The sequence below is a fragment of the Bombus flavifrons genome, chromosome 7, assembly GCF_040668555.2.
Source record: "Bombus flavifrons isolate JBK064 chromosome 7, iyBomFlav1_principal, whole genome shotgun sequence".
NCBI lineage: Eukaryota > Metazoa > Arthropoda > Insecta > Hymenoptera > Apidae > Bombus > Bombus flavifrons.
Window position 1 is genome coordinate 5,655,900 of NC_138448.1, and position 15,915 is coordinate 5,671,814.

General features: G+C 33.9%; 2 protein-coding genes across 2 annotated transcripts in view; one reads left to right on the forward strand and one right to left on the reverse strand.

Annotated features, from left to right (window-relative positions):
* The window catches only part of Cep290 (Centrosomal protein 290kDa), a 170,864-nt gene extending 154,977 nt beyond the window's left edge, over nt 1-15,887 (reverse strand). Inside the window, exons 1-24 of the mRNA XM_069117405.1 lie at nt 15,749-15,887; nt 14,884-15,214; nt 14,591-14,675; nt 14,436-14,482; nt 14,274-14,360; nt 14,075-14,210; nt 13,857-13,993; nt 13,242-13,480; nt 13,026-13,158; nt 12,758-12,948; nt 12,549-12,690; nt 12,200-12,440; nt 11,788-11,953; nt 9,977-11,323; nt 9,281-9,578; nt 7,709-8,925; nt 6,723-6,921; nt 6,418-6,632; nt 5,605-5,752; nt 5,124-5,516; nt 4,886-5,052; nt 4,229-4,427; nt 3,885-4,142; nt 3,685-3,769 (exon numbers count right to left, since the gene is read on the reverse strand). Of these exons, the coding sequence (XP_068973506.1) occupies nt 3,695-3,769; nt 3,885-4,142; nt 4,229-4,427; nt 4,886-5,052; nt 5,124-5,516; nt 5,605-5,752; nt 6,418-6,632; nt 6,723-6,921; nt 7,709-8,925; nt 9,281-9,578; nt 9,977-11,323; nt 11,788-11,953; nt 12,200-12,440; nt 12,549-12,690; nt 12,758-12,948; nt 13,026-13,158; nt 13,242-13,480; nt 13,857-13,993; nt 14,075-14,210; nt 14,274-14,360; nt 14,436-14,482; nt 14,591-14,675; nt 14,884-15,063 (6,300 nt within the window). The 5' untranslated portion in view covers nt 15,064-15,214; nt 15,749-15,887 and the 3' untranslated portion in view covers nt 3,685-3,694. The remainder of the gene's footprint in view (nt 1-3,684; nt 3,770-3,884; nt 4,143-4,228; nt 4,428-4,885; nt 5,053-5,123; nt 5,517-5,604; nt 5,753-6,417; nt 6,633-6,722; nt 6,922-7,708; nt 8,926-9,280; nt 9,579-9,976; nt 11,324-11,787; nt 11,954-12,199; nt 12,441-12,548; nt 12,691-12,757; nt 12,949-13,025; nt 13,159-13,241; nt 13,481-13,856; nt 13,994-14,074; nt 14,211-14,273; nt 14,361-14,435; nt 14,483-14,590; nt 14,676-14,883; nt 15,215-15,748) is intronic.
* Eh (Eclosion hormone) lies at nt 401-3,524 on the forward strand. The gene is made up of 3 exons (XM_069117460.1): nt 401-447; nt 2,189-2,287; nt 2,438-3,524. Exons 2-3 carry the CDS (start codon nt 2,191-2,193, stop codon nt 2,602-2,604), a joined length of 264 nt encoding a protein of 87 aa, XP_068973561.1. The 5' UTR covers nt 401-447; nt 2,189-2,190; the 3' UTR covers nt 2,605-3,524.
* Nucleotides 15,888-15,915: the final 28 nt, after the last annotated feature.

Here is a 15,915-nt window from a genome sequence, read left to right on the forward strand (position 1 = left end):
TTAAATGTTTCAAAATAAATTAAAGTAAGAACGTGAATAAAGTAATTGTTGAATCGAGTGTTGTAAGTTTGAAAATCGTCTACGATGATTGAAGTATTTTTAAAAATTCAAATGCAGGATTCGGAATTTAGATTTAAACACTTCGAAGTGATTACTTACGATAGTTGATCTACGAGTCTGGCTCCGCGAGAGAATCCGGAAACAGCGAGTTCCTCTTTAAGCAATCTGGCTAACGATCGATCGAAATTTCCGTGGTCAGACGATTCCGAGAGTGCAGGAAATCGAAGAAATCGAATTAAGGTAAGATAGGCAGCGGGGTTTCCCTCGTCCGAGGGATGAATCTGGCCTCAACGGATATATAAGGCCGTCATCGTACAGTGCTCAGTGTCATTCGTCTGGTTTTATCAATTCCAGCAGCCTCGGCTCGATCCAAGCGCCAGCAACCAGGTAAATACGATCCGATAGAGTGAAAACGCATTTCGTACCAGTCATATGACCTACAATATCCTTTACAACCTAACTTTCCATTGAACCATCGAAGCCAAACTTAGCCCTCGATCTCGATTCCCGGTATTGTTCATGTTCACCGAACTCGAAGCACATCCTGGTCCATTGATCCGCGAGCGATCGCCGTTTCCACGATCGATCGTGCGTTAACCGCGGCACAACGATCGATCGATCCTTGGTCTTGAATCTTTCAAGTGCTTCCTGGAGAGAGACGGGGGGAAAAGAGAGAGAGAGAGAGGAGACGATTGCGAGACGAAGAGATAAGAGACACCTTCCATCCATATTTATTATCTTTATGTGTTCACAATGTGGCCGTTAAGGAGAACGCGGAAGTATCGCGGTAGATTCCGGTTGTAAATGACGATATATATACGAAACGGAGAAAAAACGGGTGAAAAAAGAGAGAGAGAGGGAGAGGAAAAAAGAAAGGATACAAAAAAAAGCGGCCACCGACGTAGCGGATACGCTCGAACAATTTATATGAAAGAGACACGAAGACCGCCCGCAGGCGATAAGTATCTGCGTTCGCGAAACAGAAAGAATAATTCGGACATATTAACGAGATACGCGTGTGATTCGTTCTTCTGTTTCTTTTTTTATTTTTTACTACCAGCAACGCTTGGTTGCAACGTCTGTTTTTATCGGGTTGACTTTAATCGTTTAAGCTCGAGTTGCCTCGACGACTTCGACAACTTCGCGCGTTTATCCCTGAAAGTTCATGAATGTCATTCCCCGTCTCTTTTATGTTAGCACGTTTCTTTATCCTTTTTTATCGACTGATCGAACGAAACGGATAATTAATCGAGGAAAGTGTACATGACCATTATAATCGATCATTATTCAAGTGGCTTTGAATTGTGCATCCTGTCAGAGGCTAGGATTATCGAGACTCTATGCTTTATAGTTGTATCCTGTTAGATCTACCTTCACTAGGACTCATGTTCTATTGGATGTAGGTGTTTCTTTTTTTCTTTTCTTTTTTTTTCTTTTTTTTCGTTTTGGTTCGCTGTGCCGTGTAAGAGTAAAAGCTGATGAACTGCACGCGATATCGAGAGTCGCTATCGTTTCTATCGCAGATCCTGTTGGTTTCTTTGTCTTCTTTTCTGTTGAACATTGTCAGACGCAATTAACAATGGCATAGTGGTGTCTCGCGTCTGAGTGAAAGTTGTTACGTTCTTCGAGGTAGAAAGGGGGAATTGGCTAGTTTTGTGGATAAATAGTATCTCTTTGGAGACTAAGAATTCTCCAATTCGATTTAGTCGTTTAGATGAAGTTACGGAACTAATGGGTAATTTGTAAGAAAATTATTCCCTTCTTATGATATTTCTGACACTGATAACAATTACACCTATTGCAATATGGGATACTATTATGAGTGCAATTACATATCCCATCTTAAAGATTACAATTTCTTGGTGCAGGCTCGTTTGATCGAAGACACGATGATCGGCGGAAATAACTTAAAATATTTATCTAATACTAGTCTGAGAAGTTCGTAGATTTTTTGATACTTGATGCCTGCCGTAGATTTTCAAAATTAGGAGCAACATTTTTTCAAAATTAAATGTACTATATCATTATATTACTGTATTCCTCGATAAAGGGAAGATCTGTCTCGAAATGGTTAATATAATTGTTGCTCAGGATAAATTAACGCATTTGAATCTGATATTTGTTTCAGTCATGAACGCTTCAACTCGCATTTTGCTGGTGCTCTTCGTGTCCTACGCTATAGCCTTCATGCTCGTTGCAGGGAGTGTTCCCTTCGACCGAGCTATAGGTGAGTTTAGTTAAAAAATAATAATGAATTTTGCGCAGTGACACGCGCCAATTCCGTTTGAAAGTTGACCACATTTTGAGTTAATTTCTTTCGAGCTCTATGTTTGAAAATTAACCGTTTTAATCGCTGTGCTTCGAATTGATTTCTTAGGAGTGTGCATCAGAAATTGCGCCCAGTGCAAGAAAATGTTCGGCCCGTACTTCCTTGGACAGAAGTGCGCCGATTCTTGCGTCAAATACAAAGGAAAGCTCATCCCCGACTGCGAGGATGAAGGTTCGATTCAACCGTTCCTCCAAGCTCTCGATAGCGACTATTAAAACTCGTAATGCTTATTCATGTCAACGTGCGTTATACGTAATATGTGCCAAAAATACGTGTTATATATATAATATATAAAATATGTGTTACATAAAACGTGTGAATTATGTGTAAATTCGCAAGCAGAGGTCTTAATCTTTTAAAGTCTAAGCAGTATTCGACGTTTAGTTCTTATTTAACAAGCTATTCTCAAAGACAGATTGTATTCTTATAACGAATAATGTATTTATGTTAATGTATTTCTATGCTGAATCGTTTTATATGTTACAATTGAAAAGAATCGAATGAAACTGAATGTCGAGTCTAGTTTGACAAAGGGTGAGATAGTATGTATATAAGATCATAGTATATTTTTCTCTTGAGTACAGGGTACCACGAATTTTTACTTTTGTAATCAATTTTTAATCGAAACTCAGGGAAACGTATAAGTATGTGCGAGAAATTGAGAGAACTTGATTTCACGCCTTATTTGCGAGTATTATATATTATATTACATGTATTAGCTAATAATATCGACCAAAAATTTGGGATCATTTGTCACGATCAATTACATTTATAGTGAATTTTCTGCTAATTTTTATTAATCATTATTAATTCAAAATTGATCATGATATCGACACTAATTCTCGTTTAATTTCGATAGATTTCTGCGCAGAAGTTTTTTTACATAACGTTCATAACGTTCTTAATTCTTGGCTTCTACGGAACACGGTTGTAATTCCAAATTTTTGGCTGTTTATGGATTTCTATCGCCGTTCAAAGTATTAAACGTGAAGTATTACTAATAGTAATAAATATCAAGTGAAAGAAAAACATTTGCTTTCTACATCATATTTAAGAAAATAAAATTCTCCCGACATCTGGCATCATCGATAAAGCTTTCTTTAAAGCGTTTTTAATATCACAACAACAACAAAAAATGTAACACCATCGACAAGCTAGAAAATATGTACTTTTAAAATCACGTTCTGTCACAAACAAAAGAAACAGGACGGTACTTGACGATTTTTAATATTTTAACTGCTGTCCGCACGATCTTCGATAAATAAAACGAATTATTACAAGTGCAATTTACTCACCAGACGTTGCTTACTCCGGAATAGGAGGAATTACATGGCACTCTGGTATCGTAGACAATGTCTGTTTTGATTCTAGTTGTTGTACCTGAAAATTATTCGTAAGTTTCTTCATATTGTATTGTTTTCTTTCTTTGTATTTATTTTCTTTTCATCTCGAATTAATTTTTCCTTTCTCTTATGCGTATAAAATGTATATTTACACGTTGTCGAAGAGATTTCTCGTTCATGGCTGCTCTCGATAATAAATGTTTCACTTTGTCTAGGAGTTCAGACTTGTGGTACAATTGCTCCCTCAATGTCTTTATCTCCCCGTTATCCTCCTCCTTTTGCACCTTTTCGAACGCAGCTACCCTTCGCTCGGCCAATTGCAAATCTGTTTCTAACGCCACGATTCGCTTCTGCGCTTCCTCGTAATTATTTTTCAACGCTGTTTCGCTTTTGCTATTTAACAATTTGCCCTACACGCGAAATCGATAAATCGTTAGTGATGAAATTAAACGTAAACATGGGATAAAGATATGAAATTAAAGAATTGTTCCCCTGCCTGATGTATATGATTCGTTTTTGAGCCAAGCCTCAGACGTCTGTTTTCTACTTGAAGCTTCTCGATGATTCTTTTCAACGTAAAGATCGTTTTTTCCATCTTCAAGATGGATTGTTTAGTACCGTCGTCTTGTAAATCTTTGTCCGACGATCTTGGAGTCGAATCTGACGATTTTTCTACTTTCAGTAGCTCTATGTATCTATATATGAATGATAAGTTGTAGAATAAAGCAGCTATTTTAATATCGTTGCTTCACTTATAATTATCCCTTAAAAATAGAATTTTTATTTAATTTCATTTTGAAATATATGAATAATGAAGCATAAACTGTAGAACAAAATATTATTTTTTTTTAATCATCGTAAACAACTAAGTGCTTCGACTAAAAAATGTCGCAGTGTCTAATAGAAAATCTAATAATTTATCATCGTTCCCTAACTTGTTGTTGATCCATTAAAAATACATTTTTTGTAGAATATAAAATAGACAATATTATATTTTAAATATTGGAATGTGCAAAGCAGTGTAATTGTTAAAAAAAAAAATAATACGATAAATATTCCAATTAATTCAAAATGTCAGATCCAGATTCATAAACCTTAACTTACAATACACTTACAATAAAATATTTAATTAAAAACGCATTACTAAACCTACTTTTCTAAGTGTTCAACCTTCTCCCTCAACCTAGGCGTGTCCGCGTTCGCCTTTTCCAATTCGAGTCGAAGCTCGAAGTTCTCGGCTTCCAACGCCAAGTTCATTTTCTCCAAAATATCTTTAGTCATTTCCAATTTCTCTAACTGACTAACAACATAGCTGTTACCCTACAAAACATCGATAAACATAAAGAAACAACTCAACACCGAATCAGAAGGCTGCAAACAAAGAAACAGACCTGAGAAATTGTCTCTAAAGCAGCAATACGTGCTCTTTGCTCTTCGATTTTGTGCAAAAGCTTCTCGTTATCTTCGTTCTCCAACCTGTCGGACAATTCTTTGACACGTTCGCGTAAAGTTTCGCACTCTTTCTGAAGATCTCCCATTATATTTTGTCGAGCAGTTATTGGTCGAGCTGATAGATTTCCAGCTGCTGTATGACCTTCTGATTTCAATTTGTTTTTTAAATACCATTTTTCCCTTTCCATGCACGAAACCACCGATCGAAGTTTCTCGTAATTCGTGAGTAATTTCGAGTGTTCCTCCGTTTTTTCTTTGAGCTTCTCTTTCAACTTTTCGGCAGTTTGTTGCCACTTCTTCTGCTTTTCCCACAACGATAGCTCTTCCGCTGTCTACGCGATATATTTTGGAATTTTTGTACATATTACTAATGAGGTACATTTATACCAGTTAGATGTAAAATTGTTGAAGTAAGTGTACCTTGGCTTTCTTCGCTTCCTGAGCTAAATATTCTCTGTCTAACTGCACTCGAGCTTTCTCGAGTTCTTCTTCCAAGGACTTTACTTTACGTTCAAGCAGAATTTCGCGCTGCGAGGTTTTCTTTTCTTGTGCCTTTACGGCCATATATCTATGACGAAGGTAATTAGAGAGGGTAATTCAAGGACGATTATGGTTAAAGGGTTCCTCCTGTCTCTTGTATTTTCATTCGAATATACAAATAAAAAAAGAAAAAAAAATAAAACAAATCGTATCAAAATTAAAACAAATAAATTTTGTGTTATACAGAGGATTCTATTTTCATTAATAATTGGTAGATTGGTCCAAAAACTCATTTATTAGTAGACTGCAAATTTTTATGTATTCATGGAAAATTTAAATGCCCAAGGATTCACAGAACGCACATATTGTGCATTTAATATACAAACCTATTAGTTCAAAGTTTCAGTATCCACATAAATTTCCAGATAAAAATACCCTAAGAATAGAGATTTGAAGGGACTTTATAAAAAAATATCACGATGGACCTACTCCTTCGGATCTACTCGCAAAAATATGAATTTGCATAAACGACTGCAGTCTATTTATTAATTTTTTGAGCGCAACCTATGGGCTTTCAAAGACGAACGTTATATCTAAAATTTAATTTAAAAAGGTCCTATATGACTTCTATCTATGACCCATATCTTCTAATAAAAATCATGAAAAATATTTCTGTATCCATTGGGAATCGAATTTACTATATTAATACATTATACGTTCTGTTTTCTCACTTTTCGCCTATCACAAAAATACCTGCGACTAAGTTGTTGCTTCAAATCAGAAATTTCGTTCTTATACATTTTCTCCTTTTCCAACAACGACTGCAACTGTTTCCTCACTGTATCCGTATGATCCTGTTGCTGTAAATTATCGTGACTCTGTGTAATTTCGTGTATCTTCAACTCTGACTCGCCATGAGTTATCGCTTGCCGTGATCGAGTAGCAGATCCCATTAATTCAACTTCGTTCTTCGTCGAGAAAAAAAGAAAGTAATCAAATATACGTAATAAAATAACATTTAATATAAATTTCCAAAGACCGTGAAGAATCTATGGTACCTGCAGCTCCTGACACGCAAAACTAAGCTGATTTATCTTATCATCTTTCTCTTGCATCTCTTTCATCAAAGACATATTTCCTTTCGTGACCATCATACGATTTTCACATAATTGTTTTCGTAACGTGTCCGTTTCTGATTGCCATTTTGCCAATTCTCCGAGATAGCTCTCTAACTCGCTTTTATGCTGTTCTTCTAGTCTAATAAAAAGCGATAGTTCAACATCTGATTGTCTTTTTCAACTAACGACATATTAAATAGAAACGATAGATATAGTGTGGTCGTAAATTAAAGCTTCAACTTTGGTTATAGTCTTTGAATTTCTATGTTTCATTCTCATTCTCGTTTTGACGAGCAAAAAGACGTTCAATGTTCCAAGAGAAACTTCAGTACAAAATTGAATATTAACAACAATTTTTTATGTATCTTCCACAAAAGCAAGAAGCTTTGTAAAGATAGAAAGATACGATTGGGTCAAGAATGGCCGAAACAATGCATGAACACACAAACTAGGTACATCCGCACAATTTTAGCTATCCTAATTTTTAGTTATCAGTACAAATGCTGTTGAATTTTACATGTTTTTGTGGATCTAATCTCACTACCGCAAACTTTCCAACGAATATGAATCCTTTTTTTTACTAAAAACGATACTTATTTACTATAAGTATTTACTATAGTCGCTGAACTATTTACTATAGTCGCTAAACTTTGGATTTTTATGCATTCGTGGGTAAATTTAAAGATGCACAAATCCACTTAATGCATATAACATATAAAAATATATAAAATGTTCAAACTTGAGTACTCGTCATAATTCTTAGATAGCTTTCATCTTTCCAAAAATCCGCAGTCCAGTAATCTCCCAGAAAAAGCGATTTCAATCAAATTCTAATTGGTTTCTCGGCTAATAATGGAATCAAAACGCGTAGACCTTTAACTGCTAATTTTCCGACCTCACTATATCCTTTCTACCTACAACGATACCTTTCCCTCGTACGATCCACATGATTCAGCCTTTCCTCGGCCAACCGATGCCAACGATCGCTCAGTTCTTTAGTTATACACAAATCTGCCTCCAAAGTAGAAACCTTCTCTTTCAACCTAGCAACCTCTTCCGTCTGCATAACGATATTTCTTATATCATCAATTTTCGACTCAGCTACTTGTACTTTTTCAATCAATTTCTCTGGCTCGTCTCTCCTATCATCTTGCCTCTGTTGAATTCTTTGAGTATCGCTTTGCATAGATAGAATACGACTCTGCAAACTTCTGATTTCTTCTTGTAGACGAGCTGCAGCCTTACTGTGCTCGTCTCTGTCTTCTTTCAACAGGTTTTGATATCTGCCTATGGTCTCCTCCTTTTGACTGACAAGCTTTTGCAAGCTGTTTATCGTCGACTTCAAAGCAAGCTTCTCACTACAGTCAGTGGTAGGGCGTTGTACACGAGGCGAAAGCTTGTATTCTTCAATTATTTTCTCTTTCTGCGCCAATGCTAGGTCTTTGCTTTTTATTATCTCGTTCAACGAGTCCACCTTCGCCTGACACTCTGCTATCTGTAATTCGTACTTGATTAAAGCGGAGGAACGTTCGGAGCTGAGCTTCAGAGCTTGATCCAATTGTTCTCGAAGTAACGACATTTCCTGATCACCTTTTCTTTCTATCGCGTCTTTCTCTGCTTTTTCTCCGTGTTCTACGTCTATTTTTTCTCCTATCATTTCCTTCGTCGTTTTTATCGTTTCTTTATATCGTGTATCTTCTTTAGAATGAATCGCTTCTTCCTTTTTTTCTTCGACTTCCATTTCTTTCGACGTTTCTTTCGTTGGCTCTTTCGCCGTTTCTTTTACTTTCTCCTTAAATTTTCCATCTTCCGGATCACTTTCTTTGGAAAAAGTGGTCTGAACTTCAATATCGTTCGTTTGTTTCTTGTCCAAGCAACAAGTGTAGGGATCTGTTTGCATTTCTCTTGGTTTCGTCTCTACGATTGCTTGAATCGACGCATGCTTGTTTTCTGGTAACATTGGGCTCGTTGGGTCATTCGTATTGGTTTTGGATCGTTGATCTTGGCCTTTGCTCCATGCTCTCTGGATCTGTATCATCTCGTGCTCCATTTCGGTTATGACCGATTCGTATTCCATGAATTTGTTGTTGGCTATTTGGATCTCGTACTCTAGTTGTGTTATCTTTCGTTTGCACTTAAAGTCCTGATCAATCGTTAATTGTTAATTTAAAGCAAACCATCTGACTTGAAATAAATCCAAAATAAAAATCAACGAAGGAAGATAATAAAAAACAAAATACGACAGAATGCAATTATTTTCAATGATTAATAAATTAAAAAGTTTGTAAATTCTTATGACTCTACTTATGTTTAAATTAATTAATCGAATCAATCGAGTTTTTAGAATAGATTAAAGAAAATTTGTTTAAAGTATATACAGAATAAAGTACACATCGAATACAGAAATAAGGAAACGTGGAGACAGAAGAATATTAAAAAGAATACGTGGCCATTAACAGAAAAAACATTTTGCTAAACAATTTGATAAAAACACGTACGTTCAGAGTATACTGCGAATATTCTGAAAATCGTTGCATAATATCTTGGACACTGTTGCTTCCAATCTGCTGTTCTAGCATATCTTTCAAACTTTCAACGATTTGTAAGCGACTAGTTAATGTTTCCTGTTGCTGCTTAGCATTCTCATGGCACTCTTTCGCTTTTTTCATATCCGAATCGATATTCTGACGTTCGTCTTTGAGTTTCATCGATAACGAAATTACTCTATCTAAAGCGCTAATCGAAGTGGAGCCTGCGTACTGATTTTGCAGAAACCCTATCACTTCTATATACATTCTGCAAAAAAATTCTTATTAATTGAATACCTGTATATCATGAGATATAATAGAAAATAATTCTCTATAATAGAAATGCTAAAACAAAATCTTCTCCAGCAACAATCTTATATTTCAAAATATACTTCGTTAAAAATTCCAATTTCTAACTTACCTATATATTTAAAATTATAATTAATTCTATAATTCCAGTATTTAAGTTTAACTTCTAATTTATGTATGTATTAAGGAATTCGAAGATTTATTTTTAGTGTAATTCTAATTTACTAATTTATAATTCAAATTTTAAACAATTGTCAATTTATATATTAAAAATTCTGAAATGTTTACTTAATTTCTTAATGCAAAATTCATTCATGTCGTCAGAGGAGGTCGGAAGTTTATGGAAAACAATTTCACCTGCAACGATTATCGCATTGTTTTCGACAATCCTGCACGTAAGTGCGCAATCCTTCGCAAGTTGTCCTCGATTTATCAAGTTCTTCCTGCAAATACGACACCTCATTCTCCAATCTAACTTTCCGCGTATTCAACTCCATCTCTAACAAATTTTTATTCGCCAACTCAAAGTCCAGTCTCGAAATTGTCGCTTTGTCTTCACTAACAGCTTGCAAATTTAATATGTGATGCCTGAGATTGTCCAATTCCATCGTTTTTAACGAATTCAACGAATATTGCTGCTTAGCTTCCTCTTGAGCAATCTGTAGTTGTTTCTTCAGATTTTCAATTTCTATCTGAAGAACTGCATTGTTGTCTTTTAATTCTTGCACTTTATTATCATCTACTTGTTGAGTCCTCTCAAAGTGCAAATCTTTGGATAATCTTTTATGCAGAATAATTAATTCTTCTTGCAATTCAGACTTAGCAGCGGCCACTTCTTTAAGATTTTCCTCGCATTTTGACAATTGAGTCTGTAAAATTTCATGCAGACTAGTCACGTGATCAGCTCGTTGCTTTTCTAAAAGTTCTCCAGCCTCGGCTTCTCTCAATTTTTCCGTCAAATTTAAATCCTGATCGCTTTTGCTATGAATTTCTTTTTGCAAATACTCTACAACTTGATCTTTTTCTTGAGTTATCAATTCCAATTCTTTCTTTAATATTTCTATCTCATTGTCATTTCCTAGTACTAAATTATTTTCCATCGCATTACGAAAACGTATGCTTAATTCTTCGTGTTTCTCTCTTAATTCATTGTAAATGGCTGAACTAACAGAATTGAATAAATTGCTCTGCAATATCGATAACTCGCGTTCGAGGATTTTGTTGTGTTTGGTAAAGTCAGCCAATGCTTTGTTTAAATAATTTTCATTTCTAATTGCTTCTTTTTGGGTCTGGTAAGCTTTCGTTGTTTCCTTATTCAACAATTTTTGAAGAGCAAAGTTCTTCCTGTTTGCAATTAAAACTTCGCTGGAAGCTTCTACATATTCTTTGGTCTTAATCACGAAAGCTTTTCGAATCTCATCTTCGCCATCTTCCAATATCTTTGCACTCTGCTCGTAAACATCGAGCTTATGTTTCAACTTTTCAATTTCGTTTTTAAGCTCATCGTTTTGTTCTGTTAAGGAGGTCTTTTGTTTCTCCCATTCTTCTGTCTCGCTTTTATAGGCTTCTTGTAATCTCTTCATTTCGGTAAGATACGTAGTTATTTTTTCGCTGTCTGAGTCTTCGGTGTACACTTTATCGATATCGCCATGTACATTCAAAACTAACTTGCGCAGCATGTTATCCTTTCTTTGCAGTTCTTTTCTATAATTATTTATACTTTGTAATAGCAATTTGTTTATTTCGTTGATTCATATATTAGTGAAATATACAGCAACGATTTAGAAGAATATTTATAAATGTAGAGGACGGCCAAAAATAAAAGATTCTAAATTTGAAGTTTGAGGGATAAAATTAATCTAACAAATGTCTGCTGACTTTGATATGTAAATTATAGTTTAATACACATTCAATGGTCCATTAATAAATTGTTTTATGACTGCAATAGGAGGAAAATAATACCATTTCAATTAAACACATTCGGTGATTCATTATAAAATTTCCTCATATTTCTAACAGATAGAAGAGAATAAAATTAAAATATTACAGAAATCAATCTTTATTTATATAACCAATTTAAATAATTTTATCCTTGAAACTTGAATTAAATTTCATTGAAAAACGAAGCCAGATATTTCGAATCTTCATTACAAGCATTATAAATTTACCTTAATTGTTTAAGTTGGCCTCTCAATTCAGCATTGCTACCCTGCACAACATTCAAATTCTCCTGCAACCTCATCGCAGGATGATACCAGCCTGCTAAATGTCTCACATCTAACGCCTCTAACAACCTTTCTAAAGTATTAGACTGTATCTCCACACTACTTTTTCCTACGATATTAAACGATTAATCATCTATCTAACTTATACATATAAAAAAGCAAGACTAATAAAGAATACTGTTTAACAATACGGCAAACGCAATTTACAAACATGATTAGTATACGTGTGTTCAATAGTTTACGTGTGTTATGAAAGACAGAAATTCGAAATAGAGAATGAAGAAGCAATTTTGTCGTGGAAAGAAGGAAAAATTTGTGCATCATTAAAGTACCATTAAAAGTAGCGAAAATTCACCGTCTTGGTTTCGGATACTGTCCAAAATTTCATGCATCCCTGTTCTAAGGGCTTCGTTCTCCTCTATAACTAACTGGATATTTTCTTGCAGCTCAGAAACATTTAATTTCGAATACCACGTAGGTGTAGATTCCGCCAGTTTGGTCGAATGGAAAAATTCGCCAGTATCATTTACAATAGCATCCGAAACATCTAATTCTTTCGATGACTTTTTACATAATTTATATTTTAACACCCTTATCTAAAATATTAAGGTAATCCAAGAAAAAAAAAATTGTTCGATTCACAATCGAAAAGAAATTATTTTAATTTAATCGACAAATATCGTCATTGAGTATTTGCTTCTTACGTCTGAATTTAATTCTAAATTTTCCTCGACGAGCAATTTATTTTGATGCAGAAGTTCCGTCAATTTCTTTTCCTGCTCTCTACGTTTTGCTAAAGCGTGTTCGATGGAAACCGATTCGTCTTCTGGTATACCTAATTTTTCTCTACAATCCATATTATTAACATGTGTGCAATGAAAGCTTTCAAAAGGTGCAGTGATCTTACAATTACCTAAGGGTTATAATTTCCATTTCCTGATACGAGTTTAACATCTCTAATTTGTTCACCACATTAATTAAATCTGTTATACGCCCACTCTTACTCTCCAGTTCACTTTTTAGATTTTTTATTTCCTTCAAAGCGTCTGTTAAAGCTTGATTTTCGTCCTCATATTTCCTCAACGTTCCTAATACTTCGCACAACTAAATAACATGAAATGTTTAAAAGACCTGAGACTAATATAAGTGTTTGTTAAATAAAATATATCTAATGAACTGACTTTGCCACTTTTTGACTCCGCATCTTCCTCCGCTTCATTTAATTTAATTTGCAAATTAGATATCTGCTCGTTCGCATCCTGTAATTTTTTTAACAAATCCTTCTGCTCCTTCTTTTTGTCGATCTTTTTTGTCCTGAAGGAAATATTAATGAAATTGTAACCACAGATCGATTATATTCAAAACCTTTATTTCCTTAAAAACGATTATGTACATACTTTTGAGCATCTGTTTTTAATTTTTCTATGAGAGTTGCACTTTCGTTGATTTCAACGGTGGCTTCAGATAATTTTGTTTTTAACTCGAGTATAATTTTATCACGATGATCTATCTGCTCGTTCAAGTGGACGATTTCGGATTTATTTTGCTCTTTGACAGAGGCCACGGATTGCATGAAAGACTGAGACAAATGTTCTCTTAATCGCAGAATTTCATCGTCTTTTTCATCTAATATTGCCTAACAAATTTTGAACGAATTAAAACGTGTGAAAAGCTTCATAATCTTACTTTAATCCTTTAATTCCCATAGGCATCAACAGATGCAATCTTCCATTTATTCAAAGTACAAGTAAACGTAAATAATTATAATATAAAAAAATGTGTTTGATTTTCGTTTACTCTTTAAACTACCAACATTTTGATAGGATAGTGAAATACAGTAAGAAAATTTATAAATTCTAATATAAGACTAAAAAAATAATATTGTAAATGAATATCAAAACAGTTTCGAAATTTTTTAATTCGTATCAATAAAAGCAGAAATTAATAAAATTAATCATATAGCATCATAACCTGAGCTTTGGGAATGAAAGTTGAATTACACTACGATATACCTTCCATTCATTGATTCTAGCATCAATTTGTGTACTAAATTCATCTATTGCTTTATCTCTATCTAACTGCTGAGCTGTTACTTCCTCAACCTGTGTCACTAATGCTGCGTTTTCTTGTTCTAAGTTAAATATTCTTTCTGTAAAAAATACATTCTTGCAGTTTGATCATGAAACTGAACCTGTTTATAACGAACTAAACAACTTTTCATTTTAATAACCTTTATACTCTATAGATTTGATTTGTGCAGAACTTAGTTCTTCGGTCATTTCATTCATTTTATATGTTGCATCTTCCATTTCTTGAGTTAAAGTGGTTAACCGTCCTTTTAAAACTAAATTGTCCCTTTCAAAAGTCTATGGAATTACAAAGATGTAAACAGAACATTCTAACAATATTTTGTTCCATCTGAAACTCACCTCTAATTCTGTCATAAGAATTTTAATCTTTTTATTTTTGCCTTGCGAAGCATCGTCATAATCAGTGCTTTCAGATACATCTACGTGCTTAAAACAAAATAACATGAATAGTTTTATAAAAGGTTTTTATATCTTTGCTATATTACTAATGAAACATCTTACTTTAGATACATCGGTGGTTTCATGTTTTGAATCGGAAGTACCCCATTCTATCATATAAAATGAAACATATTTTATAATATACTTCCATTGCAATAGAGTAATGAAGTAAACCTTGATTAAAATTATACTTCAACTAAAGAATACACACGATTTACCTTTCTTTTTACGCTTAGCAGGTTCAGGTTTTAAGGAAGAAATGGTTTGTTTTAATTCGCCACATTCTAAAAGTAATGACTCTACCTATTAACAAAATAAATTTCAAAATATCACACAAGAATACTAATTATTAACCTAAATAAATACTATTCTATATTCGACAAGGAAAGACATGATAGAAGAATAAGAAAGAGTGGTGCATTTTATTGAATAAATATCACACAAATAACAATAGAGATATTCTATGAAGAACAATTCGTGTTGAATAAAAATGTTAAATGATTATTTTTACTTGATTGTCTTTGTATTGCAGTATTTCTTGAGATAGTTTCATCAAAGTTCGTAGGTTATGTATATCACTAATCTCATCAACGTCGCAACTGATCACAGCAGGATAAAGATCCTCCATGTCATCGTCGGTTAGTGACGATGGATCCGCTGATAATATACGATCCCAATCAGTACGACCCATTTTTCGCGATAATTGTTTATTACCTCTAAATATAACCCCACTATTTCTACGTAATCAGTATGTTTGACGTTTACCAGCGACGCCTGCCAGCTAGTTGTCATGGGAACTCGTTTTCAGCGTTTGATCCGACATCTGGCGAGAACTTAGAAAACTAATACGAAGATGTAACATTGTTGAAACATTTCCTATTAACGCATGAAAGCGAAAATTTTGTTCGAAATATGTACTTTATAATGTTCAAAGAATTTTATAAATACTTTTCAAACACTATTATATAAAACACAGAGGTCAATATGATGTTTCCATTGCCATAAATTTGATTAAAATTACGCTACTTTTTGTTAATGTTAGTTCGTATATTCGAATTTTTATTCTACAAATTTCAATTTTTATATGGAAAATTCATATATATAAATGAATACTTTTGAAACCTCGAATTGAAAATATTCTACATGATTCAGTAATAGTATTACGTTATGTTATGACGACAATCGAAGCATTATCAAAAAGTGTTTCCCATAAACAAGATAACCGGCTATACTCTCATCTAATCCCACTATGAATATTGGAGGAAGTAGAAGTCACATATTGTATGAAAATCATTTAAATACAGAAAAATAAGGAATAAACTTTTTACAATAATTTCTTACATCATGTACAGCGTACATATAATATACGCACATACCTACATCTAACTTGCGTATTCATAACACAGCTGCATATAATGCTTCTCTGTAGTTATAAACGCAAGGAAAAATCTAATTCGATAATAGAGAAAAGAGAAATGTAACATGATAAGAATACTTATCTAAAGCAACTTGGAAATATCTACAGCTCGCATGCTACTGCTAG

What these genes read in the sequence shown, in the direction of transcription:
- Eh (XM_069117460.1), top strand. Translation starts at nt 2,191, where the DNA reads ATGAACGCTTCAACTCGCATTTTGCTGGTGCTCTTCGTGTCCTACGCT. An exon ending in TCCCTTCGACCGAGCTATAG is followed by an intron (nt 2,288 to 2,437) that starts GTGAGTTTAGTT and finishes TTGATTTCTTAG; the next exon opens with GAGTGTGCATCAGAAATTGC.